The sequence below is a fragment of the Mobula birostris genome, chromosome 8 (genome assembly GCF_030028105.1).
Source record: "Mobula birostris isolate sMobBir1 chromosome 8, sMobBir1.hap1, whole genome shotgun sequence".
Classification (NCBI taxonomy): domain Eukaryota; kingdom Metazoa; phylum Chordata; class Chondrichthyes; order Myliobatiformes; family Myliobatidae; genus Mobula; species Mobula birostris.
Window position 1 is genome coordinate 129,533,247 of NC_092377.1, and position 27,735 is coordinate 129,560,981.

The 27,735-nt window shown below is 47.6% G+C and overlaps 1 protein-coding gene across 2 annotated transcripts in view; it reads right to left on the reverse strand.

Annotated features, from left to right (window-relative positions):
• LOC140201703 (retroviral integration site protein Fli-1 homolog) overlaps positions 1–27,735 on the reverse strand; it is a 64,474-nt gene that overhangs the window by 14,958 nt on the left and 21,781 nt on the right. For both annotated transcript variants that reach the window (XM_072266249.1, XM_072266250.1), the window contains exon 2: positions 2–201. In XM_072266249.1, coding sequence (XP_072122350.1) covers positions 2–201 — 200 coding nt within the window. The remainder of the gene's footprint in view (position 1; positions 202–27,735) is intronic.

The following is a 27,735-nucleotide window of genomic DNA, read 5'->3' on the forward strand; positions in this document are numbered from 1 at the left end:
CCTGGTACCGTTCACCTGCTCTGCCTCGCGCTTCACCGTGACCCGACTGTTCTGGTTGCCCCAGTCTGTTTCCCCGACCTCTGGGCTGCTTTTGGCCGAGGGCGCGTAGACCCCGGATGTCATCTCCGGCTTGATCAGATGAGATGGAGGGTATGAAGACTCGTAAAGCCCCTGGTTCTCACTCACAGCGTTCAGAGCCTCCTGTCGGATAAGAGGGAGACAGAGAGAGGGGATTAGACAGAGATAAGCTCTCACCCTCATTGGGAGAGGGATCTCACACGTACAATATTTATACTTACTACCCCATTATTCCTCCCAGCTTCCCTTGGCTCTCCCTGGAGATGTGTGGAGGGCTGCACAGGTGGGCTGTTGGAATACCATGTGTTGTCGGTGGGGCTAAGGAAAAGATAAAGGACACCAGGTGAGGAGCGGGGGGGAGAAGTTAAAGGGGGAGACAGGAGAGGAGTGACAGTGAGTGTGATACGGGTGAGGAATGAACAGGCGAAACGGTACATGAGGTGCGGACAGGTGAGGGGAGACAGGCATTGGGCGAAGAGGTGGGATGGCTGGGTACGGGCAATACATAGAATCCTGGCTCACGCCATCCGAACCCCCCACCCCACAGCCAGCTCAATCTCAACAGGATTTCTGCCGGAGTGGATCCGTGGAAAAGGTGGGACAGGGAGCTGTTTGATCTGGTCAGCTGGACAAAACCACGGAGATCCCAGGGTGAAGGAAGGGCAAGGAAGAGGCGAGAGAGGCAATGAGCTCCACACATCCTGAGCTCCCGGCGTTCCTGAAGTGATGAGCATGAGGACCTGGGAAAATTCAGGAAGCAGAGCTGTCTCCTGGTGTACTATGATGCCGGCTGCTGTTCAGTCCATTGGGAAGAATACTATCCCACTTCCCCAAACTCTAGCTACAATGATCCCACATAACATGCTATCACAAAGAAAGTGCGTCAGCGTCTTTACTTCCTCAGGAGGTTAGGGAGGTTCGGCTCGTCATTGAACACTTTAACAAACATCTACAGCTGTCCTGTTGAAAGTATCCTGACTGGTTACATCATTATCTGGTACAGGAATTTGGAAGTGCTGGAACGTAAGAATCTACAAGAGTGGTGGTCTCAGGTAATACATCACAGGCACATCCCTCCCCATCATCGGTAGTATCTACAGGAGGCGCTGCATCTACAAAGCTACATTCACTCTCAAAGATCCCCGCCATCCGGGCCATGCCATCTCGCAGCTCCCATTGGGCAGGAGGTACAGAGCCTGAAGTCCCACTTCACCATGTTCAGGCTCAGTATTCGGTTCCTGAACAATCTGGCACAGTCCTAATCACAACATCAGCACAGCCACACTTTGCTCAACAATGGACTCAGTACAGCTACTTTGTACAGCCTCAGTACCTTGCACAATAATAGACTCAGTACAGCCATACTTTGCTCTATAATGGACAATTTCTGTTTGTTTCATTTGTGTTCTTTTGTAAAAGTTGTTTAACTTTGTTTTCCTTGTGAATGTTGTGTCTCTGACGCTCAGTGCCTGTGATGTTGCTGCAAGTAACTTTTTCACTGCACCTGTGCACACACAGATTTGTTCATCTGACAATAAACTGGACTTTGTTTTTGATCTCTTCCACCACTTCCCCTCCTGCTTGGAGAGATATGGACTTTTTTCCCAATGGAATCACAGGACAGCAAGCACAGAAACAGGACCTTTGATCCATCTAGACTGTGCTGACCATTCCTACATGAATCCCACTTAAAAAAATCCTCATCTCATTCCTGCTCAATCATAGACTGCAGAAGAGTACAGCAAAGAAACAGGGACTTTGGCCCACAATGTGAGACTGAACATGATGTCAAATCAAACTAATCCCTCCTGCCTACACAACGTCCATATTCCTCCATTCTCTGCACTTTCATGTACCCAACTAAGAGCCTCTTAAAATTCTCTATTGCATCTGCCTCCACCACCACCATCATTGGCAGTGCATTCCAGGCACCCGTCTCCCAACCACTCACTGTGTAAAAAAAGGTTGCCTGTCACATCTCCTTTGACCTTTTCTCCCTCTCACCCTAAATGCACGCCTGCTGGTATTAGAGATTTTGTAAAAGATATCAGCTGTCTACTCTGTCTCAAGCCTCTCATAACCTTATAAACCTCTATCAGGTCTTCACTCAGCCTCCAGTGCTCCAGAGAAAACAACCCAAAGTTTGTCCAACCTTCTTATAAATCATGCCCTCAAATCTGGTGAACCTCTTCTACATCTTCTTCAAAGCCTCCAGCTCCTCCCTCTAACAGGGTGACCAGGATGGTGCACAATACTCCAAGTGTGGCCTAATCAAAGTTGTTCACAGCTACAACGTGACTTGCTGATTCTTGAGCTCAGCTTCCCGACTGAGTTTCTCAGTTTCTCTGACTAGTATTCCAGAGACCTGAGTTCAAATCTCACCAGAGCCTCTGTGTTCCTTCCTCACTCTCAAAATTCACCACTGGATACATTGGTGAAGAAGGCGTTCGACATCCTTGACCTCCTGGGCTGAGGAGTTGAGTTCAAAAGGTTGGACATCACACTGCAGCTGTACAAAAGATTAGTCGGACTGCACTCGGAGTATTGTATGCAGTTCTGGTCACAACATTACAGGAAGGATGTGGTTGTGAGAGACAGAGAGAGAGAGCTCTATTGTGGTCTTGGGTATTCATGGAATCAGGTTCTGGACTAGACATATATTCTGCGTGGTTGTATTTTACTGATATCCTATATGTGCTTGCTATCTTGTTTACGCGAGGAGTAGGCCTCAAGCCGTGGTGTCGCCTGTTTACAGCCGCCTGGAGAGAGGCATTGGAGCTGGTACACTCCCCTGGGAGCTGTGTGGTGCAGTCGTCCAGGCTGGAGTCAGTGCTGCCCCCTGGTGTTCGCTTGGCAGAAGACAAGCTCATTGTGGCTCAAGTCTGTTCTATTTATATTGTGTGACTCTATCTTACTTTATGTGCTTGCTGCCTTGTACATGCACTGTGTGCTTTGTGCTGTGTGTGACTGTTAGTACTGTGTTTTGTGCCTTGTTCCTGGAGGAATGCTGTTTCGTTTGGCTGTAATCATGGGCCATTCATGTATGGTTGAATGACAATTAAACTTGAGATGAATTGAGAGGGAGACTGCAGAAGGGGTTCACCAGGACTGTGGCTATCAAGAGAGATTGGACAGGCTGTGTTTATTCTCAGGCTGAGGGATAACCTTATCGGGCTTATTAAAATATGAGGGACATCAGTAGAATACGAAACAGGAGCAGGAGACGGTCATCTGGCCCTTCGCGCCTGCTCCGCCATTCAATAACATCATGGCTAATCAGGTTATGGACTCAGCTCCACTTAACTGCCTTTCCCCATAACCCTTAATTTCTCTGCTATGCAAAAATCTACTTAACTCTGTCTTAAATAAATTTTATAGAGAAGCCTCTATTGCTTCTCCAGGCAGAGAATTCCACAAATTCGCCGGTCTCCAGCAAAATTAGTTTCTCCTCATCCCTGTCCTAAATCTATTCCTCTGAGTCTTGAGGTTCTAATCTCACCCTCTCCACTGACTCACCTCCACTCTCCACCCGCACTGAATCCCCCGCCTCCCCATCTCTGTCTCATCTGTTCATTTCACTATTTTATATGTTTCTATAAGATCCCCTCTTATTCTTGTGATATTCTTGTGTATCGCCCCAGGTGACTTAATCTCTCTTCATCGCCACATCTCTGGAATTAATTTGGTGAGCCACCTCTGCACTGCCTCCAAACCCAGTGTAACTTCTCCTCGAGTAAGCAGACCAGAACTGCATGCATTACTCCAGGTGTGGCCTCACCAGTACCCTGTGCATTCGTGGCATACCTCCCTGCTTTTGAATTCATTCCCTCTCACAATAAAGGCCAATGTTCCATTTGCCTCCTTGATAACCTGCAATCCAACCTTTTGCGATTCATGCACAAGCACTCCCAAGTCCCTCTGCTTAACAACATGCTGTAATCTTTCACCATTTAAACAATAATCTGATCTGCTACTTTTCCTTCCAAGGTTGCTGACCTCATTGTTGTCCACCTGCCCTCTCTGTACAGGGTAGACAGTCAAGGTCTTTTACCCCCAGGCTTGGAGAGCCTTGAATCAGAGGGTGCAGGTTTAAAGTGAGAGGGGGGAGATGTAAAGGGGACCTGAGGGGTAATTTGCACATGAGGCTGGTGGGTGTGTGGAATGAGATGCCAGTGGAAGTGATAGAGGTTGTTACAGATGCAGTATTTGGTCAGGTCCATGGATGAGGTAGAGGAATGTGGGCAAACTGCAGGGGAACGGGGTGACTGTGGATAGAATCATAATCAGTATGGACAGGATGGGCCAAAGGGCCTGTTTTTGTGTTGTGTGACTCTTTAAATCGAAATCACTCTGATCATTCACATCTCTCAAAGAGTAATCAGATCTACCTTTGAAGTTACACACCCTCATTAGGCCTCTCATTAACCAGTGGGAAATGAATTCAGAGAGATTAACTAATTAATTATTGTTTTATTTTGGAGATACGGCTCAGGATAGGTCCTTCCAGCTCTCCAAGCCGCACTGCCAGCAAGCTACCAATTTAACTCTAGCCTAATCACAATTTACAATGGCCAATTAACCTACTAACCGGTACACCTTTGGACTGTGGGAGGAAACTAGAGCACCTGGAGAAAACCCACACATTCATGGGGTGATATACTGATTCCTTACGGACGACACCAGAGTTAAGCTCCAAACTCCAAACTCTGACACTCTGAGCTGCAGTAGGACTGCGCTACCTGCTACACTACTGTGGCGCCCAGACCTTAGCTTGTTACTAATGTTCTTGAGCACAGAGATCATCCTTGAATCTCGGTCCCCTCTTTTATTACACTCCCCTTGTTAAGGGAATGGATCACAGAACAGGAGCAGCCCCTCTGGGCCAAAATGTCTGTCAGATTAGATTAGATTAGATTAGATTATGAGGACACGCAGTCCACTTTTATTGTCATTTAGTAATGCATGCATTAAGAAATGATACAATGTTCCTCCAGTGTGATATCACAGAAACACAGGACAAACCAAGACTGAAAAAACTGACAAAAACCACATAATTTTACATATAGTTACAACAGTGCAAAGCAATACCGTAATTTGATAAAGAACAGACCATGGGCACGGTAAAAAAAAAAGTCTCAAAGTCTCTCGAAAGTCCCATCATCTCACACAGATGGTAGAAGGAAGAAAAACTCTCCCTGCCATGAACCTCCAGCGCCAAATTAACACAATTGAACACAATGTCAAATTAATCTAAATCTCTTCTGTCTACACAATATCCACATTCTCCATTCCATCTATATCTAACAGCCTTGAACATCTCTACAGTATCTGCTTTGACCACCACCCCTGGTAGCCATCGCTCTCCATGTAAAAACCTTGCCCCGTTAAGCTTTTTCTTCTCTTCTTAAAAGGATGTCCTTTAATATTTGACATTTCTACCCCAACAAAAACAATTCTGACTGTTTATCTATGCCTCTTGTAATCTGATAAACCTCTGTCAGGACTCTCCTCAGCTTCTGCTGCTCCAGAGAAAACAACCCAAGTTTGTCCAACCTCTCCTTGTAGCTCATGCCCTCTAATCCAGGCAGCATCCTGGTGAACCTCTTCTGCACCCTCTCCAAAGCCTCCACGTTCTTCCTGCAATGGAGTGATCAGAACTGAATGCAATACCCTGGTGAACCTCTTCTGCACCCTCTCCAAAGTCTCCATGTCATTCCTGTAATGGGGCGACCAGAACTACACACAACACTTGAAGTTATCTGTGTTGGGAGATAGTTCTTGGGTAAAGAGGACACCAGTGAAATACAACACCATCTTCAATGTGCTAAAGTCACCAGTGACCTTTGGTTTGATTACACCGTATACAATATAGATTTTGATACAACTGTTTTGGAGAGGATGGTTTCCTACTCTCTGCCCTCTTTACCCTTCCCTTAACTTTGTCCACCATCAGACCACTCCCCCACCCATTTCAGCCCCCTCCCCTCCAGATAGAACGGACCCAGCCTTTCCTGATCATTGGAATGCTCTGTCCCAGGTGACGTCCTGGTGAATCTCCTCTGCTGCCTCTCCAGTTCAGGCACCTCCTTCCTACAGTGCGGGGAGCAGTACCCTGGCTGTGGCTTGACCATCCAATGATTTTCTTGTCCTTGTGAGAAACGTTGGAGGCCCCAGGGTATGAAAGTTAAGGAGTCGTCCTAGGTCTGGGAGTGTGGGATTGGATGGTGTGGTGGGAGCTTCACTCTGTGTCTGACCCTGGGAGTGTGTGATGGGACAGTATGGAGGGAGCTTCACTCTGTGTCTGACCCCGGGAGTGTGTGATGGGACGGTGTGGAGGGAGCTTCACTCTGTGTCTGACTCCGGGAGTGTGTGATGGGACAGTGTGGAGGGAGCTTCACTCTGTGTCTGACCCCAGGAGTGTGTGATGGGACGGTGTGGAGGGAGCTTCTCTCTGTGTCTGACCCCGGGAGTGTGTGATGGGACAGTGTGGAGGGAGATTCACTCTGTGTCTGACCCCGGGAGTGTGTGATGGGACGGTGTGGAGGGAGCTTCACTCTATGTCTGATTTGTGCTCTCGTAGGACTAAGAGTTTTTTACATTCAATGTGAAAAGGCTGGATGGTAAAAATTTTGGAGAGGGTCCATCTTTGCTGCTGGTTAGCGATGTAACAAAGAGCAGCCCTTCTCCAATTAATAGTGACCAGGTGTCAAGTACAGTATAGGAAACACTATCCTTTCCCTGAACCCAGCGAAAGTATTATCATGAACCCTGATGCAGCAAAGCTTGGCCCCATCGATCACATGTCTTCAGGGTTACAGAGTCACCTAATTCCCTTTTGAGAAGAAACCTTCAGTGGGAGTTTTCTGCCTAGTAAAACACTAGGCTAATATTTCCAGAATCATTAGGACCGAGTGGGAGAGGGATAAGGACTCCACAAATTACTTGCATGATAGGTATTGTTCGAAAAGAATTACTCTGAGAATCTGGGGTTGAGATTGTTTCTCACTCAGCTGGAGGGTTTTAGGAAGAAATTCTGCTTTTGCAAATGTTGTGCCAATTCTCATGAAGTTTTTTGCTAAATACAGATCATGTCACAATCACTTCCTGAAATATTTCACAACTTCCTCAGCAGGATGGTACACAATTCAACAATCACTTGAATGTCAGGTTACCCAGTTACAGGGCATAGATTAGACACAGAGTGAAGCTCCCTCCACACCGTCCCATCACACACTCCTGGGGTCAGACACAGAGTGAAACTCCCTCCACACCGTCCCATCACACACTCCCGGAGTCAGACACAGAGTGAAGCTCCCTCCACACCGTCCCATCACACACTCCCGGAGTCAGACACAGAGTGAAGCTCCCTCCACACCGTCCCATCACACACTCCTGGGGTCAGACACAGAGTGAAGCTCCCTCCACACCGTCCCATCACACACTCCCGGAGTCAGACACAGAGTGAAGCTCCCTCCACACCGTCCCATCACACACTCCTGGGGTCCGACACAGAGTGAAGCTCCCTCCACTCCGTCCCATCACACACTCCCGGGGTCAGACACAGAGTGAAGCTCCCTCCACACCGTCCCATCACACACTCCCTGGGTCAGACACAGAGTGAAGCTCCCTCCACACCATCCCATCACACACTCCCAGGGTCAGACACAGAGTGAATCTCCCTCCACATCGTCCCATCACACACTTCATGGTCAGACACAGAGTGAAGCTCCCTCCACAGCATCCCATCACACACTCTTCAGGGTTAGAGTGAAGCTCCCTCCTCATTGTCCCAACACACCCTCCCATGGTTAGACACAAACTGAATCTCTGTCTGCACCATTCCATCACATACTCCCAGTGTCAGACACAGAGGGAAGCTCTATCTACCCTATCTTTTTTTGTTCCTGTGCAGTGTATCTTGCTGTGCAGAGGCAGGTAGTGTTTCTGAAACTGTAACTTGCTCTCTCTTGCTTTCTGAGTTTCCCACCCCCGAAACCTGTTTTCACTTCTGCTACCCGGAATATCTAGTTCAGAGTAAATTTATTAACCAAGTACATATGCTACCCTGAGATTCATTAACAGTAGAACAAAGAAATGCAGATCACCCCTCAGTCCTATAAGTCCTACCCTGCCCACTCTCTCTCCATATAACTCAGACCCTCAAGTACCGGCACCCATCCTCATAAATCTGAGGGTGTAGAACCGTACAGTGCAGGACCCAGCCTCATACAGCATCTTAGTACAAAGACTGGGCCTTCAGCCCATCTAATCCGTATGCCTATCCCAATGATCTGCAACTGAACCTTAGCCCTCATACCCTTCTCTTGCATGTACTTATCCAAATGATTGACCAAACTAATTTCTGCTGCCTAAACAGTGTCCATATGTCTGCACATCCAGCCGCCTATCTAACAGTTCCTTAAATGCCTTAAGATGCTGGAAGTTTATAAAGTAATGAGGGGTTTAGATAAGGTGGATTGTCACAGTCTTTCTCCCCAGGCTAGAGTTGTCTAAAAGTAGAGGATATGGGGTTAAAGGGTGGTGGAGCGGAGACAGATCTCTACGAAAGGAGGTGTTGGGCACCCCTCTCCTTCACTAGCCTGCAGGTCACCCTTGGGCAAGGTGTAGCACCTGCTTGGCCTTCCACCGCCCCCCACCCCCGCTACCCCCGGATCAGGGTCACATGAAGCCACGAGGGCTGGTGGTGGGTGGTCGTTTGAGCAGATGGTGCTCAAATCACAAATCCTGGTTATGCCACCAATGACTCCAGGCAGACAATCCCCGAAGGGTATTGATAATGGCTGGGGTCACCTGGTCTTGTAAAGACACTGTTCAGGAGAAGGCAGTGGCAAACCGCTTCTGTAGAAAAATTTGCCAAGAACAATCATAGTCATGGAAAGACCATGATTGCCCATGTCTGACGACATGGCACATAACGAACTAATAAATAGGTTTAAAGTGAGAAAGATGAGATGAAAGAGATAATTTCTTCATTCAGAAGTTGGTGGGTGTGTGGAACAAGCTGCCAGAGGATGTAGTAGAGGTGGGTACAGTTACAATGTTTGAAAGATACTTGGATAGGAAAGGTTGAGAGGGATATGATCCAAATGTGTGGATAAACACCTTGATCATCATGGTCGGGTTCGGCTGAAAGGGCTGATTCTGTGCTGTGGGACTCTGAGAATCTAGGATCTGCCCAAGTCCTCAACCCCAGTGCCAGCTCCCCACTGCACTCAGCTTCCCAACCTTCTTTAAGATGTGTCTACCTCCTCTTTAAACATTTCTGGTGACACCACCTTAGTGGGCCATATCTCAAACAAGAGACAAGGTACAGGAAGGAGATAGAGCGCCTATTGGCATGTTGTCACGACAACAATCTTTCCCTCAGTGTCACAGCTGGTCACTGAGTTCAGGAAGTGGGGTAGAGTACATGACCCTGTCTGTATCAACGGTGCTGAGGTAGAGAGGGTTGAGATATTCAAGTTACTATTGGTAACTATCACCGCTAGCTTGTCCTGGTCCAACCAAGTGGCTGTTGCAGTCAACAAAGCCTCTACATCTGAAAATGTCAAAAGAAATTCTGCAGGTCCCCATCCTTTGATATCGATGCACCATAGAAAGCATCCTATCCGGATGCATCACGGCTTGGTACGGCAACCGCTCTGCCCGTGACCGCAGGAAAACGCAGAGAGTTGCGGACACAGCTCAGCACGTCACAGAAACCAGCCTCCCCTCCATGGACTCTGTCTACATTTCTCACACCCTCGGTAAAGCAGCCAGCATAATCACAGACTCGGCCCGCCCCAGACATTCTCTCCTCTCCCCCCCTCCCAGCAGGCAGAAGGCAAGTTATTGTCATTTCACTATATACATGTATAGAACATATATAACCATATAATATATATCAAAATGAGACATTTTTTCAAACCAGTAGTACACATAACACACGGTAACTTATGAAAGTAAGTATAAAATCTACTGATGAATCACAAACCAAAGTGCATCAATATTAAATATTGTAACGTACAGAACAGGTTAACCAGCGGCACTTCGAAAATGATGCGGCCGGCAATTCAGAAGCCTAATGGCCTGGGGGGGGGGGGACGGGGGGAGCAGGAAACTGTTTCTCATCCCGACCAGTTAAAAAGATTAAGAAGATTAAAGGGCCTGAGAACACAAAGACAGCTTGAACCCCACTGTCATAAAATTCTTGAACAGATCTCTTGTATGATAAGATGGGACTCTTGACCTCCCAATTCACCTCATTGTGGATCTTGCACTGCACTTCCTCTGCGCTGTCACACTTCATTCTGCTTTCCTTTCATGGCCTTGACATATTCACGTATGCAATGGTGGCATGCAACACTGAAGTTTTTCACTGTATCTCAGTACTTGTGATAATAATTAACCAATCACCAAAGGGTGATCTACTTTACGACCATCCAGCTCAGAAAGTGTAACAACAAAATGGAGTACTTGCAAATAATTTGTGGAAAGTGGCAAAGCATGCCAGCTGATGTACAGTACTTCGTTCGGAGTTTGGGGAGACTTGCAAAGTCACCGAAGACTCCTGCAAATTCCTGCTGGTGTACCGCGGAGAGATTGCTGACTGGTTGGATCACTGCCTGGTATGGAGGTTCCAATGCACAGGATCAGAAATGGCTGCAGAAGGTTGTAGACCCAGCCAGCTTCATCACAGCCATAACCTCCCCCACCATTGAGAATATCTTCAAGAGGAAGTGTTTCAAGAAGGTGGCATCTGTTACCAAGGACCTTCACTGTCCAGGAGTGTCTCTTCTCATTACTACTATTGGGAAGGAGATACAGGAGCCTGAAGACATAGAGCTGCTCTTTTAGGAAGAGCTTTTCCCCCTCTGCCATCTTATCTCTGGACAGTCCATGAACGCCACTCACCCATTTTATTTTTTATTGCACTGGACTGGGACCAGGAGAGAACAAGTTTCACAACATGCATCAATGATAGTAAACCTGATTCTGTTCCACCCTTAAACAGAGAATTCCAGATCTTTTACAAGACGTTGGCAAGGCTGTACTTGGAGCATTGTGTTCAGTGTCAGTCACCCTGCTCTCGAAAAGAAGCCATTCAGCTGAAAGGAGGGCAAAGGAGATTTAGGAGGAATTTGTTGGGGTTGAGAAACTGAGTCCCTGGAGGAAGATGGGTGAGACCAAGAAGTGGGAGGAGTTAGAATGAGATTGATTAGTAGAGGAGCCAATCAGACCGATGGATTTTTAAATGCAGTCAATGATTGGGTCTACTGGTGCTGGGGGCAGATTCAATTTGGTGGTGGAGTCAGTGTCTTCAAGGGTATGAGGGAGTAGAGATATCATAGATGCAATACTCTGGTATGGAGCTAGTATATATTTGATGGGCAGAATGCTGTGCTGTGATCTTAGATGAACCAGCAATGGGATTCTCTATGCAAAGCCAAAATCTGTGGGTCAAATGACCTCCCTCTGGGCCATAAAAATATCATGATTCTATCACTCCAGTTTTCATCTAGATCCATGTCCATTGTTTGCTGCCATTTCTAGGTTTAACACCCAAACCTATTCTAGTCAGTCTTGGAGTGATGCCTATCCTGTGTTTAAAATCCATCCCTGGTTTCCTGCTATCTAGTCCTGGGTTTGAACTTCATAACCACGAAACAGTCTGCAGATGCTGGAAATCAAAGTAACACATACAAAATGCTGGAGGGACACGGCACAGACCGGGCAACATCTATGGAGAAGAGTAAACAGTCAACGTTTTGGACTGATGCCCTTCATCAGGACTTGAAAAAAAGAGAAAAGAACTTCATCCTTGGTTTCCTGACATCCCTAGCTGATGGCCCAATCCTGCTTTAAAGTCCATCCATGGATTCCTGACGTCCCCAGTTGAAGGTCCAGTCCTGGGTTTTAAATCCATCCCTGATTTTAAATTAAATCCCGAGTTAATTCGAGTCTGTATTTGAACCATATCTCTCATTTAATAACACCCAACATGCAGGACTAGGGAGAATAATTGTTTAGAATGAACTAGATTGGCCAAAGAGCCTGTTTCTGTGTTGTAGTTCTCTATGACTATAACTATGACGTCCAATCCCTGTTGAATCCTAATCCTGCATTTATGCTCCATCCCAGGTTTAATGGCCATCCCTGGTTCTATGACCTGGTTTTAAAATCCATTATTGGGCTCATGTCCATCTCCAGTTGAGTTCAATTCCAATCCTGTATTTAAGTTGCATCCTTGGTTTAATGTCCATCCCTGCTTGAATTCTTGATCCAAGTGCTAAGATGTGGTTTAATATCCATCTTTAGTGGTATTCCAATCCTGGGTTTAAATTCTGTCCCAAGTTTTATGTGCATCTCCAGTTGAATTTCCAGTCCTGGGTTTCAAATCCAGCTCCGGTTTGATGTCCATCCATAGCTGAATTCCTATCCTGGTTTGAACTCTATCCCTGGTTTAACATCCAACTCCATTGAAACTCCAGTCCTGACTTTAAAATCCACCTCTGGTCTGATGTCCACTTCCAGTTGAATTTTAATCCTGCTGCATTTCTACTCCATCCCAGGTTTAACGGCTATCCTGGCTCAATTCTAAATGTGAGGGTTAAAATCCATGCCTGCTTTAACACCCATTTTAAGTAGAATTCCAGTCTTGAATTTAAAACCTATTCATGGGTTAATGGTTGAACTTAAATCCAGGGTTAAGAATCCAGCCCTGGTTTAATGTCCATCTCCAGTTGAACATCCAGTCCTGGATTTAAAATCCATTCAGGGTTTAATGTCCATCCTGGTTTGAACTCCACGCTTGGGTCGATGTCCATCCCTGGTTTGATGTCCATTCCTGGGTTAATTCCAGTCCCGGTTTGATATCCAGTCCTGGATTTGAACTCCTCTCTGGTTTAACGGCCCCCTCCAGTTGGATTCCAGTCCTGGATCTATATTCCATCCTGGGTCTGATTTCCACCCTGGTTGAGTGCCAAGCGTGAAGTTAATACCCATCGCTAGATCGATGCCCACTCCAGCTCCGTGCACCTCAGTCTATCGGTGGATGAAGAAATGGCAGATGATTCCTGGGGTGCAATTGGTGGTATTTGTAGGGGGAAAGGTCTAATGTAAAAGGACGATTAGTAGCATTGACTTCTCTTCATATCCCCATGAGTTCAATTGATTAGGTGGCAGACTGGGTTCGATACTGACCTCCACCGCTACTTATGTGTGGAGTTTGCTGCTTGTGTGTTGGGAATTGCTTCTGTGATGAAGGGATTCCCTCCATTTCCCTTCCACATAGGAAAGAAACAAGAACACAGACTCACACTGAAATGCAGGAGCAGGGGGCCTTCTGGCCCGCCCAGCCTGCAATCATCCAATAACATTATGGCTTATCTGGTGTGGACTTAGCTCCACCTACATGACTTCCCCCCTGAACCCTTAATTCCCCCTATCTGTGTCTTTATAAAGTGGCCACTGGGTGTATTTCGGTATGTTCCTGATCTTCTGCTACTGTAGCCCATTTAGTTCACAGTTTGATGTGTTGTGCATTCAGAGATGCTCTTCTGCACACCACTGTTGTAATGCGTGGCTATTTGAGTTACTGTCACCTTCCTGTCAGCTTGATCCAGTCTGACCATTCTCCTCCGACTTCTTTCATTAACAAGGCATTTTCACCCACAGAAAGTGCCACTCACTGCATGTTTTTTTCTGTTTTTCACACCACTCTCTGTAAACTCCAGAGACTGTTGTAGGTGAAAATCCCAGATCAGTTTCTGAGATACTCAAACCACCCCATCTGGCACCAGCAATCATCGCATGGTCAAAGTTATTTAGATCACATCTCCCCCCCATTCTGATGTTTAGTCTGAACAACAACTGAACCTCTTGACCATGCCTGCGTGCTTTTATGTGTTGAGTTGCCGCCACTTTATTGGCTGATTAGATATTTACATTAATGAGCCAGTGTACTTAATAAAATGGCCACCGTATACAGAGTGTATATTTTGAGGATTTGTCTACCTCCACTGTAAATATATCAAACAATCTCCATCACCGTCCAGAACACGCTTTTTTCTAACTTCTACCATAGGGTAGGAAGTGCAGGAGCCTGAAGACTTGATGATTCAGGAATAGCTCCTTCCCTTCTGCCATCAGATTTCTGAATGATACATGAACCTAACTACACTAGTTTGTCATTACCCTTTCGCTCTGCTCTGTTTAGCTTTTCATTGTAACTTATAGTCATTTTTCAATGGTATTGCCCTGTAATGCTGCCACAAAGCAACAATTTTCACGACATTTGTTGGTGATGTACGTGGGCGCCACTATAGCAGAGTGGGTATCCCAGCTCAGGGCTTTGGGGTTCAGAGTTCAAGTCCGGTGTTATCTTTAAGGAGATTGTATGTCCTCCCCGTGGGATGCCAGGTTTTTCTCCAGGATCCTCCAGTTCCCTCCCACAGTCCAAAGACACACCGGTTAGTAGGTTAACCGGTGATTGGAAGTCATCCGGTTATTAGGCTGGGGTTAAACTAAGGGTTGCTGAGTGGCGCGGCTGGAGGGGCCTATTCCGAACTATATTTCTAAATAAAATAAGTAAATCATATCCCTGATTCTGATTTGCCCTCAGAAGCAGAGAATTCAGGAGTCAGCAAGGCCACATTTGATGTACGGCGTCGCCCTGCTACAGCTGAGAAGAGTGCAGAGGAGATTTACAAAGGACTTTGCTGGGACCCAGAGAACTGAGTCATGGAGAGAGCTTGAGAAGGTTGGGACTTTATTCCTTGGAGAATGAGGGGTGACTTTACAGAGGTAGATAGGGGGCAGAGGTAGGCTGAATGCACAAAGGATGGGCAAGCAAATTTCAAAGGGCCCAAGTTTCAGGAGAGGAAAGATTTAATAGCAGCTTGAGGAACCACTTTCTCTACACAAAGGGGGAGCCATATATGTACTGAGCTGCCGGAGGAAGTGGCTGAGGCTGGTACATCAACAACATTTAATAGACACTTGGGACAGTTACTTGCATAGGAAAGGTTAAAGGGATGTGGGACAAACACAGACAAATGGGACTGGCTTGAATGGGCACCATGATCAGCAGGGATCAGTCGGGCCGAAGGGCAAGTTTCTGTCTGCTGTGTGACTCTGTGTCTCTTAGAAAGGGCTGCAGACTTTCATCGGGTCATCGTGAAGTCTGTATTTTTATTTTGCTGTTTAAGGTTTATTTTGCAGTGTGTGTGTGTGTGTGTGTGAGAGAGAGAGAGAGAGAGAGAGAGAACCATCTACCCTGTGTATGTAACTCAACCCCCCCCGTTGAGGGTGTGGATGGTTGTGTGTGCATAAGACTCGTCCCCCAGTGAGGTTAGGCATGTATATGTGAGTGACCTGTCCCACAGTGAGGGTGAGCATGTTTGTGTGTGTGTGCGTGTGTATGTGTGTGTGAGACCTATCCCCAGTGAGATGCGACTGTCTGTGTGTGAGACCAGTCCAATAGTCTGTGTGTGTGTGTGTGTGTGTGTGTGTATGTGTGCGTGCGTGCGCGCGCATGGGTGCATGAGAGTGAGCGTTAGTCTGTGAGATCTGTATCTCAGTGAGAGTGAGCATTTAAGTGTGTGCGTGTGTGTGTGTGAGAGATCTGTCTGCCAATGAGGGTGAGTGTGTGTGTGACCTGCACTCTAGAGACGATGAGTGTGTGTGTGTGTGTGTGTGTTTGAGTGACCCATCTCCCTGTGAGTATATACTGTTTGTGTGAGTTTATGAGTGACGTGTCCCCTAGTGAGAGTCAGTGTGTGTGTCTGTATGAGTGGATAGTAGTACAATCCAGCGGCTGGCAGATGCAAGTGTGAGGAAGTTCCTGGTTTCCTGGTTATAGTCACACAGCATGTAAACAGGCTATTTGGCCCATATGGCCATGCTGACCAGGGTGTCCTTCCAAGCTGGTCCCATTCTCCATGTAAAATATTCGCTCTTTAAATCCTTACTAAATCTCTCCACTCTCACCTTAGCCCTAGACCTTTTAGTTCTTGATGCTGAATCCTAAGAAAAAGACTATGTATAGTCACCCTATGCCTCTCAGGATTCCATACACCTCTGTAAGATCATCCCTGTCTCATACTGATACGTCACGGGCACTTCCCTCCCCACCATCAGCAGCATCTACAGGAGATGCTGCCTCAAGACGGCAACATTCATCAAAGATCCGCACCATCTTCTCACAGCTCACATCGGGCAGGAGGTACAGAAGCCTGAAGTCCCACACCACCGGGTTCAGGAACAGCTACTTCCCTTCAACCATTCGATTCTTAAACCAACCAGCACAACCCTAATCACTCCCTCAGTGAGAAGATAGCAACGCTAGGACTAGTTTGACCACTTTGCATGAAAATGAACTTCTTGAAACATATGTAAAATGCTGGGGGGATCTTGGCAGGTCGGGCAGCATCCATGGAAATGAACAGTCAACGTCTCGGGCCCAGACCCTTCTTCAGGACTGAAAGGAAAGGGGAAGATGCCAGAATAAAAAGGTGGGAGGAGGAGAAACAGGATAGCTAGCAGGTGATAGGTGAAGCCAGGTGGGTGGGAAACATAAAGGGCTGGAGCGAAGAGCGCATCATACGAGAAAGAATGGGCGCCAGGGGGAGGTGATAGATGAGAAGATCGTGAGAGGTCAGATTGGGGAATATAAGGGGAGGGGGAGTGAAATTTTTTTCACCGCAAGGAAAAATCAATATTCCTGCCATCAGGTTGGAGGCTATCCTTGTGGAATTAAAAGTGTTGCTCTTCTCCCTATCTTCAGCCAATAAGTATGAAAAAATGGCTGTATTATTTGGAATGGTGATTGCTAAGAAGCTAATCCTGCAAATGTGGAAAATGGACTCTGTGCCTATGTACGATCTGTGCCTGAGAGAACTGGCAAATACTTTACATTTGGAGAGACTGAGGCTATGTAATGAGGACAGAAGGGACATCTTTGAAAAGATATGGGGCCCTGTACTGGACTTTCTTACGGGGTGAGGACTGAGGTTTTTTGGTGCAGTGTATGTTTACTTTTGCCTTTATATTTTTCTCCCTTTTGCTGCTCAATATTTAACTTGATTTTGTTATTGTTGTGGTTTTTGTGGATGTGCTGTATTTTTGTTTGTTTGTAATAAATAAATAAAAATTAAATTAAAAACAAAGTGTTGCTCCTCCACCCTCATTGCGGCGGTGGAGGAGGCCGTGGACCGACATGTCGGAAGGGAATGGGAATTGGAATTAAAATGCTTGGCCACCGGGAAATCCTGCTTTTAGTGGATTGAGTGGAGGTGCTCAATGAAGCAGCCCCCCCCAATTTACAATGGGTCTCACCAACGTAGAGGAGGCCACATCGGATGCACTGGACACAACAGACAACCCCACAGGTTTGCAGGTGAAGTGTCGCCTCACCTGGAAGGACTATTTGGGACCCTGAGTGGAGGTGAGGGAGGCAGTGAATGGGCAGCTGTAGCAGTTTGTGTGCTTTCTTCCAAAAATGTGCATTATTTACGCCTTCCTTGTGAATGTTCCTCTGTGTCTGTGGTGCTGCTGCGAGTAAGTTTTTCTTTGCACCTGTGCGCACAAGGACTCGTGCGTCTGGCAATGAACTCAGAATCATGATTATTATCACTGTTTTATATGATGGGAATTCTGTTGATTTGCAGCAGTACAGTGCAAAGATATAAGATTGCTATCAATTACAAAAAAAGAGTAAGGTTGAGTTCATGGGGGTCACGGACTGTTCAGGAACCTGATTGTAGAGGGGAAGAAGCTGTCGCTGAAGCATTGAATGTGGGTCTTCAAGCTCCTGTACCTCCTCCCCAATGAGAGGAGGGCAAGTCCTGGAGGGTGAGAGTCCTTAATGATGGATAGTAATAATAATAATGAGGGTCCTCCCTGAGGCAACTCCTCTGCAAAATAACTGACTCTTTTGATCATCCTGTTAAGGTCCTAGACTACTCGATCTAATTTCCTCGGGCAAAACGGCCCATTCCTGGTGAATCCTAATCACACTCCCTCTGAAATAAGGACATCCTTACAAAAAAGGTGTGGCCCCAGAAAAGCTCTGCATAATGCATTAAGGTACATTTCCCACCTGCTCAGCCTTGTCCACTGACTGGTGTACAAGAACAGAATGCGGTCTCTCTGAAAGCGACTCTGCAAATTTCCATTGCAGAGAAAAGCAAGGACTTTGGCCCATCGGGTCCATGTTAATCCCTGGGATTTACACCAGTCCCATTCCCCCGACTATCAGCACTGACCAGGTGGTCAACATTATCAGCAGTATACAAGTCAGGTTTTCACTGTATCGCAGTACATGTGACACTAATAAACCAACTCCACCAGGCTTCAACCTGCTGAATCAGACTCATGGAGAGTCCCCCGGTGCGACCAGATAGACCCTTGACCGGTGTGATCTTGCAACTTTATCGTTTACCTGCACAGCACTTTCTCTGTGGCATTTATACTTTATTCTGTGTTGTTCCTCAATGCACTGTGTAATGGTCTGATCTGTATGAACAGACACAGACAAGCTGCTCACTGCATCCTAGTACATGTAACAATAATAAACCATTCCAGTTTCAGCAAATATCTGAGCTTCTCCGGCAGTGGATGATCATACAATCATACACTTCACCTGCTAGAAACTGAACAGGAACACTCAACTTCACTGGGGATGGGTCTCTCTCACACACACACACACACACACACACACACACACACACACACACACACACACACAAATACACAGACACACACACACACACACAAATACACAGAGACACACACACACACACACACACATACACACAGACACACACACACACACACACACAAATACACAGACACAGACACACACGCACACACACACAAATACACAGACACACACACACAAATACACAGACACACACAGACACACACACACACACACACACACACACACACACGCAAATACACAGAGACACAGACAAACACACACACTCTGACCTTCACTGGGGGATTAGTAATTAAACATATAACCAAACTAATTGCTTTTGTCTACACAATATCCATACCCTCCAATCCCTGCACATCTATGTGCCTATCTGAGATCCTTTCAAATACTTCTATCTTATCTACAATCACCACCACCTCTGGCAACTCATTTCAGGCACCCACCCCTCTCTGTGCAAAAATAAACTTGCCCTTCTTAAATGCCTACTGTCTGCTATTAGATATTTCAACTCTGGGGAACAATGATACTGGCTGCCTACACTGTCTGTGCTTCTATCAGCTCTCCCTTCTGCTTCTCTAGTTTCTCAACTCTTTGATCTCCCATGCAACGTTCAAATTTCCACTTGGAAGTTTCTTTACAAATTGGCTTTTCAGTCAACACCATTGTAAAGAGCGGCTGAGCAGAGCCGGAACCTCATAACATCAGGGGTTCGATTCCCGGTGGCCCAGTGGAAGTAATTTCCCACTTGGGGTCAATAAAGTACTTATGATTATGATTATTATTAGCCCACGTGACCAATTAACATACTAACCCATACTTCTTTGGACTGTGGGTAGAAACCGGAGCACACAAAGGAAACCCATGTGGTCATGGGGGAGAGCGTACAGACTCCTTATAGATAGCAACAGGAATTGAACCTGTGTCGCAGGCACTGTAAAGTGTTATGCTAACCACTAGGCTACCATGCCCCCCTTTAAAAACAAGTTTTCTTTCTTGGAAGAAAGAAAGATGTAGGGCGATGGGGCTGTCTAGGAGGGCAAGGTTAGACTGATGATGGAGTAGTTTTATGCAGGCCCACACTCTGCTGTATTGCTCTATGTAACGGGGTGTGGCGTTCTAAACAAGAAACCGCGAGTTGATCACAATCTCCATTTTCTTATCAAGATAGTTGAGTTTTCTTCACCTCGACAGATTTGCACTCTTTAGTAAAGAGAAAATACTCAGTGTTTGTGACACAGCAGAAGTCTTGGGTTAGTGGCTGCAGTCTGCAAGCACGCTGGTGCAAGGGGAGGTGACACATTGTAGGTAATCATTAATGATTCAGCCAGTGGGGTAACTGTACACTGTGTTGCAGAGGCTGCTACAACCGTGAGGATCTCAGAGAGCTGCATAGTCCCTGGATAAGGCAGAGAGTCGCACTACTTTCCCGCAAGGGTAGCATGGGCCTAAACTAGGGGGTGTAAATTCCAATGGCCAGAGCTGTTTAAGGCTGGGACTGTTTTCCCTGGAGTGAGGGAGGCTGAGGGGTGACCTTATAGAGGTTTGTAAAACCAAGAGGAGCAGATAAGGCAGACAGTCATGGTCTTTCCCCCAGGGTAGGGGAGTCTAAACTTAGAGGACACCAGATTAAGGTGAGAGGGGAGAGGTTTAGAGCTAACTTGACAGGCAACTTTTTCACTCACAGAGTGGTGGGCACATGGAATGAGCTACCAGAGGAACTGGTTGAGGCAGGTACAATATTTAAAAGAGACTAGAAGGGGTGTGTTGGCACGTGGCCAAGTGGTTAAGGCGTCGGTCTAGTGATTTGAAGGTCGCTAGTTCGAGCCTTGGCTGAGGCAGCGCGTGTGCCCTTGAGCAAGGCACTTAACCACACATTGCTCTGCGATGACACCGGTGCCAAGCTGTATGGGTCCTAATGCCCTTCCCTTGGACAACATTGGTGGTGTGGAGAGGGGAGACTTGCAGCATGGGCAACTGCTGGTTTTCCATACAACCTTGCCCAGGCCTGTGCCCTGGAAACCTTCCAAAGCGCAAATCCATGGTCCCATGAGACTAACGGGTGCCTATAAAGAAGAGGTGTGTGGATGGGTAACGTTTAGAGCAGTGGTCAGCAACCTTTTTGCCTCTGTGAGCCGGATCACGTATTAGTGAGTGGACGGTGGGCCAGATAAATGCCATTAAAAACTTGAAGTATTGGAATTATCCATTTAAGTACATCTAGTTATGTTTTGCCTCGAATTAATGAATAAAGCATACTAGAAAATCATTTGTGCTTAAGGTTGCCTACCCCTGGTTTAGAGGGATAGGGGCTAAGTACAAGCAAATGACACCAGCCTGGATGGGAACCTTGGTCAGTATGAACAGATTGGGTCAAAGGATCTGTTTCCGTGTGAGTAATTATAGAAGCCTCTACTTCCTCAGAGGTTCTCAGAAGATCTTAATCTCAGGAGATGTCACTGAGGTTGGTACAGACAGTGTTGCGTTCTCCAAACTGAGGGGAGTTATCTTTAATCCTGACCTCTGAGTGTGTGTGTGTTTGTGTGTGTGTGTATAGGTCCCTGGGCAACTGTACAAAACAACGGTGAGACTGCATTTGGAGTTGTGCATGTGGTTCTGGTCACTCAGCGATAGGGAAAATGTCATTGAGCTGGAGAGGGTGCGGGAAAGATTCACTGGGATGTCACTGGGAGTGGAGGGTTGGTGTTCCCAGGGGAGACCGGACTGGCTGGGACTGTTTCCCTGGAGTGAAGTGGGTGAGGGGTGATCTTACAGGGGTTTATAAAACCATGAGGGGTGTTGATAAATTGGATGTTCACAGTCTTTTCCCCTTGGAGAGTCTGAAACCAGAGGGGACGGGTTTAAGGGAAATGATAATCTCGGAGCCACAGAGTCATACAGTATACAAAAGGGCATTCTGACCAAATACATATGCCGACCACAGCACCCCTCCTGCTAATATCAGTTGCCACTTTGGCCCAGGACCCTCAAAGCCGCACCTCTCCATGTACCTATCCAACTGCATCTCAAACCCCCCGAACTCTCCATGTACCTATCCAAATGCCTCTCAAACCCCCCGAACTCTCCATGTACCTATCCAAATGCCTCTCAAACCTCCGCCTGAACTCCCCATGTACTTATCCAAATGCCTCTCAAACCCCCCGAACTCTCCATGTACCTATCCAAATGCCTCTCAAAGCCCCCGAACTCTCCATGTACCTATCCAAATGCCTCTCAAACCCCCCGAACTCTCCATGTACCTATTCAAATGCCTCTCAAACCCCCAAACTCTCCATGTACCTATCCAAATGCCTCTCAAACCTCCCCCGAACTCTCCATGTACCTATCCAAATGCCTCTCAATCCCCCCGAACTCTCCCTGTACCTATCCAAATGCCTCTCAAACCCCCCAAACTCTCCATGTACCTATCCAAATGCCTCTCAAACCCCCCGAACTCTTCATGTACCTATCCAAATGACTCTCACCCACTCGAACTCTCCATGTACCTATCCAAATGCCTCTCAAACGACCCCTCCTGAAGTCTCCATGTACCTATCCAAATGCCTCTCAAATCCCTCGAACTCTCCATGTACCTACCCAAATGCCTCTTAAACCCCCCCGAACTCTCCATGTACCTATCAAAATGCCTCTCAAACCCCCCCGAACTCTCCCTGTACCTATCCAAATGCCTCTCACCCACTCGAACTCTCCATGTACCTATCCAAATGCCTCTCAAACCCCCCGAACTCTCCATGTACCTATCCAAATGCCTCTCAAACCCCCCGAACTCTCCATGTACCTATTCAAATGCCCCTCAAACCCCCCGAACTCTCCATGTACCTATCCAAATGCCTCTCAAACCGCCAAACTCTCCATGTACCTATCCAAATGCCTCTCAAACCGCCAAACTCTCCATGTACCTATCCAAATGCCTCTCAAACCCCTGAACTATCCATGTACCGATGCAAGTGCCTCTCAAAGCCCCCCGAACTCTCCATGTACCTATCCAAATGCCTTTCAACCCCCCCGAACTCCCCATGTACCTATCGAAGTGCCTCTCAAACCTCCCCCCGAACTCTCCATGTACTTATCCAAATGCCTCTCAAACCCCCCGAACTCTCCATGTACCTATCCAAATGCCTCTCAAACCCCCCGAACTCTCCATGTACCTATCCAAATGCCTCTCAAACCGCCAAACTCTCCATGTACCTATCCAAATGCCTCTCAAACCCCTGAACTATCCATGTACCGATACAAGTGCCTCTCAAAGCCCCCCGAACTCTCCATGTACCTATCCAAATGCCTTTCAACCCCCCCGAACTCTCCATGTACCTATCGAAATGCCTCTCAAACCCCCCCGAACTCTCCCTGTACCTATCCAAATGCCTCTCACCCACTCGAACTCTCCATGTCCCTATCCAAATGCCTCTCAAACCCCCGAACTCTCCATGTACCTATCCAAATGCCTCTCAAACCCCCCGAACTCTCCATGTACCTATCCAAATGCCTCTCAAACCCCCCGAACTCTCCATGTACCTATTCAAATGCCTCTCAAACGACCCCTCCTGAGGTCTCCATGTACCTATCCAAATGCCTCTCAAACCCCCTGAACTCTCCATGTACCTATCCAAATGCCTCTCAAACCGCCAAACTCTCCATGTACCTATCCAAATGCCTCTCAAACCGCCAAACTCTCCATGTACCTATCCAAATGCCTCTCAAACCGCCAAACTCTCCATGTACCTATCCAAATGCCTCTCAAACCCCTGAACTATCCATGTACCGATGCAAGTGCCTCTCAAAGCCCCCCGAACTCTCCATGTACCTATCCAAATGCCTTTCAACCCCCCCGAACTCCCCATGTACCTATCGAAGTGCCTCTCAAACCTCCCCCCGAACTCTCCATGTACCTATCGAAATGCCTCTCAAACCTCCACCCGAACTCCCCATGTACTTATCCAAATGCCTCTCAAACCCTCCGAACTCCCCATGTACCTATCCAAATGCCTCTCAAACCCCCCGAACTCTCCATGTACCTATCCAAATGCCTCTCAAACCGCCAAACTCTCCATGTACCTATCCAAATGCCTCTCAAACCCCTGAACTATCCATGTACCGATGCAAGTGCCTCTCAAAGCCCCCCGAACTCTCCATGTACCTATCCAAATGCCTTTCAATCCCCCCGAACTCCCCATGTACCTATCCAAATGCCTTTAAACCCCCCCGAACTCCCCATGTACCTATCGAAGTGCCTCTCAAACCTCCCCCCGAACTCTCCATGTACCTATCGAAATGCCTCTCAAACCTCCACCCGAACTCCACATGTACTTATCCAAATGCCTCTCAAACCCCCGAACTCTCCATGTACCTATCCAAATGCCTCTCAAACCTCCCCTGAACTCTCCATGTACCTATCCAAATGCCTCTCAACCCCCCCGAACACTCCATGTACCTATCCAAATGCCTCTCAAACTCCCCCGAACTCTTCATGTACCTATCCAAATGCCTCTCACCCCCGAACTCCCCATGTACCTATCCAAATGCCTCTCAAACCCCCCCGAACTCTCCATGTACCTATCGAAATGCCTCTCAAACCGCCCCCCGAGCTCACCATGTACCTATCCAAATGCCTCTCAAACCCCCTGAACACTCCATGTACCTATCCAAATGCCTCTCAAACCCCCCGTACTCTCCATGTACCTATCCAAATGCCTCTCAATCCCCCCGAACTCTCCCTGTACCTATCCAAATGCCTCTCAAACCCCCCAAATTCTCCATGTACCTATCCAAATGCCTCTCAACCCCCCCCGAACTCCCCATGTACCTATCCAAATGCCTCTCAAACCCCCAAACTCTCCATGTACCTATCCAAATGCCTCTCACCCACTCGAACTCTCCATGTACCTATCCAAATGCCTCTCAAACGACCCCTCCTGAAGTCTCCATGTACCTATCCAAATGCCTCTCAAATCCCTCGAACTCTCCATGTACCTATCCAAATGCCTCTCAAACCCCCCCGAACTCTCCATGTACCTATCGAAATGCCTCTCAACCCCCCCCGAACTCTCCCTGTACCTATCCAAATGCCTCTCACCCACTCGAACTCTCCATGTGCCTATCCAAATGCCTCTCAAACCCCCGAACTCTCCATGTACCTATCCAAATGCCTCTCAAACCCCCCGAACTCACCATGTACCTATCCAAATGCCTCTCAAACCCCCCGAACTCTCCATGTACCTATTCAAATGCCTCTCAAACGACCCCTCCTGAGGTCTCCATGTACCTATCCAAATGCCTCTCAAACCCCCCGAACTCTCCATGTACCTATCCAAATGCCTCTCAAACCGCCAAACTCTCCATGTACCTATCCAAATGCCTCTCAAACCCCTGAACTATCCATGTACCGATGCAAGTGCCTCTCAAAGCCCCCCGAACTCTCCATGTACCTATCCAAATGCCTTTCAACCCCCCCGAACTCCCCATGTACCTATCGAAGTGCCTCTCAAACCTCCCCCCGAACTCTCCATGTACCTATCCAAATGCCTCTCAAACCCCCCGAACTCTCCATGTACCTATCCAAATGCCTCTCAAACCCCCCCGAACTCTCCATGTACCTATTCAAATGCCTCTCAAACGACCCCTCCTGAGGTCTCCATGTACCGATGCAAGTGCCTCTCAAAGCCCCCCGAACTCTCCATGTACCTATCCAAATGCCTCTCAAAGCCCCAAACTCTCCATGTACCTATCCAAATGCCTCTCAAACCCCCGAACTCTCCATGTACCTATCCAAATGCCTTTCAATCCCCCCGAACTCCCCATGTACCTATCCAAATGCCTTTCAACCCCCCCGAACTCCCCATGTACCTATCGAAGTGCCTCTCAAACCTCCCCCCGAACTCTCCATGTACCTATCGAAATGCCTCTCAAACCTCCGCCCGAACTCCCCATGTACTTATCCAAATGCCTCTCAAACCCCCCGAACTCTCCATGTACCTATCCAAATGCCTCTCAACCCCCCCGAACTCTCCATGTACCTATCCAAATGCCTCTGAAACCTCCCCCGAACTCTCCATGTACCTATCCAAATGCCTCTCAACCCCCCCGAACACTCCATGTACCTATCCAAATGCCTCTCAAACTCCCCCGAACTCTTCATGTACCTACCCAAATGCCTCTCAAAACCCCCGAACTCCCCATGTACCTATCCAAATGCCTCTCAAACCCCACCGAACTCTCCCTGTACCTATCCAAATGCCTCTCAAACCCCCGAACTCTCCATGTACCTATCCAAATGCCTCTCAAACCTCCCCCCGAGCTCACCATGTACCTATCCAAATGCCTCTCAAACCCCCTGAACACTCCATGTACCTATCCAAATGCCTCTCAAACCCCCCGTACTCTCCATGTACCTATCCAAATGCCTCTCAAACCCCCTGAACTCTCCATGTACCTATTCAAATGCCTCTCAAACGACCCCTCCTGAAGTCTCCCTGTACCTATCCAAATGCCTCTCAAACCCCCCGAACTCTCCATGTACCTATTCAAATGCCTCTCAACCCCCCCCGAACTCTCCATGTACCTATCCAAATGCTTCTCAAACCTCCCCTGATCTCTCCCTGTACCTATCCAAATGCCCCTCACCCACTCGAACTCTCCATGTACCTATCGAAATTCCTCCCAACCCTCCACCCCGAAGTCTCCATGTACCTATCCAAATGCCTCTCAAACCCCCTGAACTCTCCATGTACCCATCCAAATGCCTCTCAAACCCCCTGAACTCTCCATGTACCTATCCAAATGCCTCTCAAACCCCCGAACTCTCCACGTACCTATCCAAATTCCTCTCAAACCTCCCCCCGAGCTCTCCATGTACCTATCCAAATGCTTCTCAAACCTCCCCTGATCTCTCCCTGTACCTATCCAAATGCCCCTCACCCACTCGAACTCTCCATGTACCTATCGAAATTCCTCCCAACCCTCCACCCCGAAGTCTCCATGTACCTATCCAAATGCCTCTGAAACCTCCCCCGAACTCTCCATGTACCTATCCAAATGCCTCTCAACCCCCCCGAACACTCCATGTACCTATCCAAATGCCTCTCAAACTCCCCCGAACTCTTCATGTACCTATCCAAATGCCTCTCAAAATCCCCGAACTCCCCATGTACCTATCCAAATGCCTCTCAAACCCCCCCGAACTCTCCCTGTACCTATCCAAATGCCTCTCAAACCCCCGAACTCTCCATGTACCTATCCAAATGCCTCTCAAACCTCCCCCCGAGCTCACCATGTACCTATCCAAATGCCTCTCAAACCCCCTGAACACTCCATGTACCTATCCAAATGCCTCTCAAACCCCCCGTACTCTCCATGTACCTATCCAAATGCCTCTCAAACCCCCTGAACTCTCCATGTACCTATTCAAATGCCTCTCAAACGACCCCTCCTGAAGTCTCCCTGTACCTATCCAAATGCCTCTCAAACCCCCCGAACTCTCCATGTACCTATTCAAATGCCTCTCAACCCCCCCGAACTCTCCATGTACCTATCCAAATGCTTCTCAAACCTCCCCTGATCTCTCCCTGTACCTATCCAAATGCCCCTCACCCACTCGAACTCTCCATGTACCTATCGAAATTCCTCCCAACCCTCCACCCCGAAGTCTCCATGTACCTATCCAAATGCCTCTCAAACCCCCTGAACTCTCCATGTACCTATCCAAATGCCTCTCAAACCCCCTGAACTCTCCATGTACCTATCCAAATGCCTCTCAAACCCCCGAACTCTCCACGTACCTATCCAAATTCCTCTCAAACCTCCCCCCGAGCTCTCCATGTACCTATCCAAATGCCTCTGAATCTCCCCCGAACTCTCCATGTACCTATCCAAATGCCTCTCAAACCCCCGAACTCTCCACGTACCTATCCAAATTCCTCTCA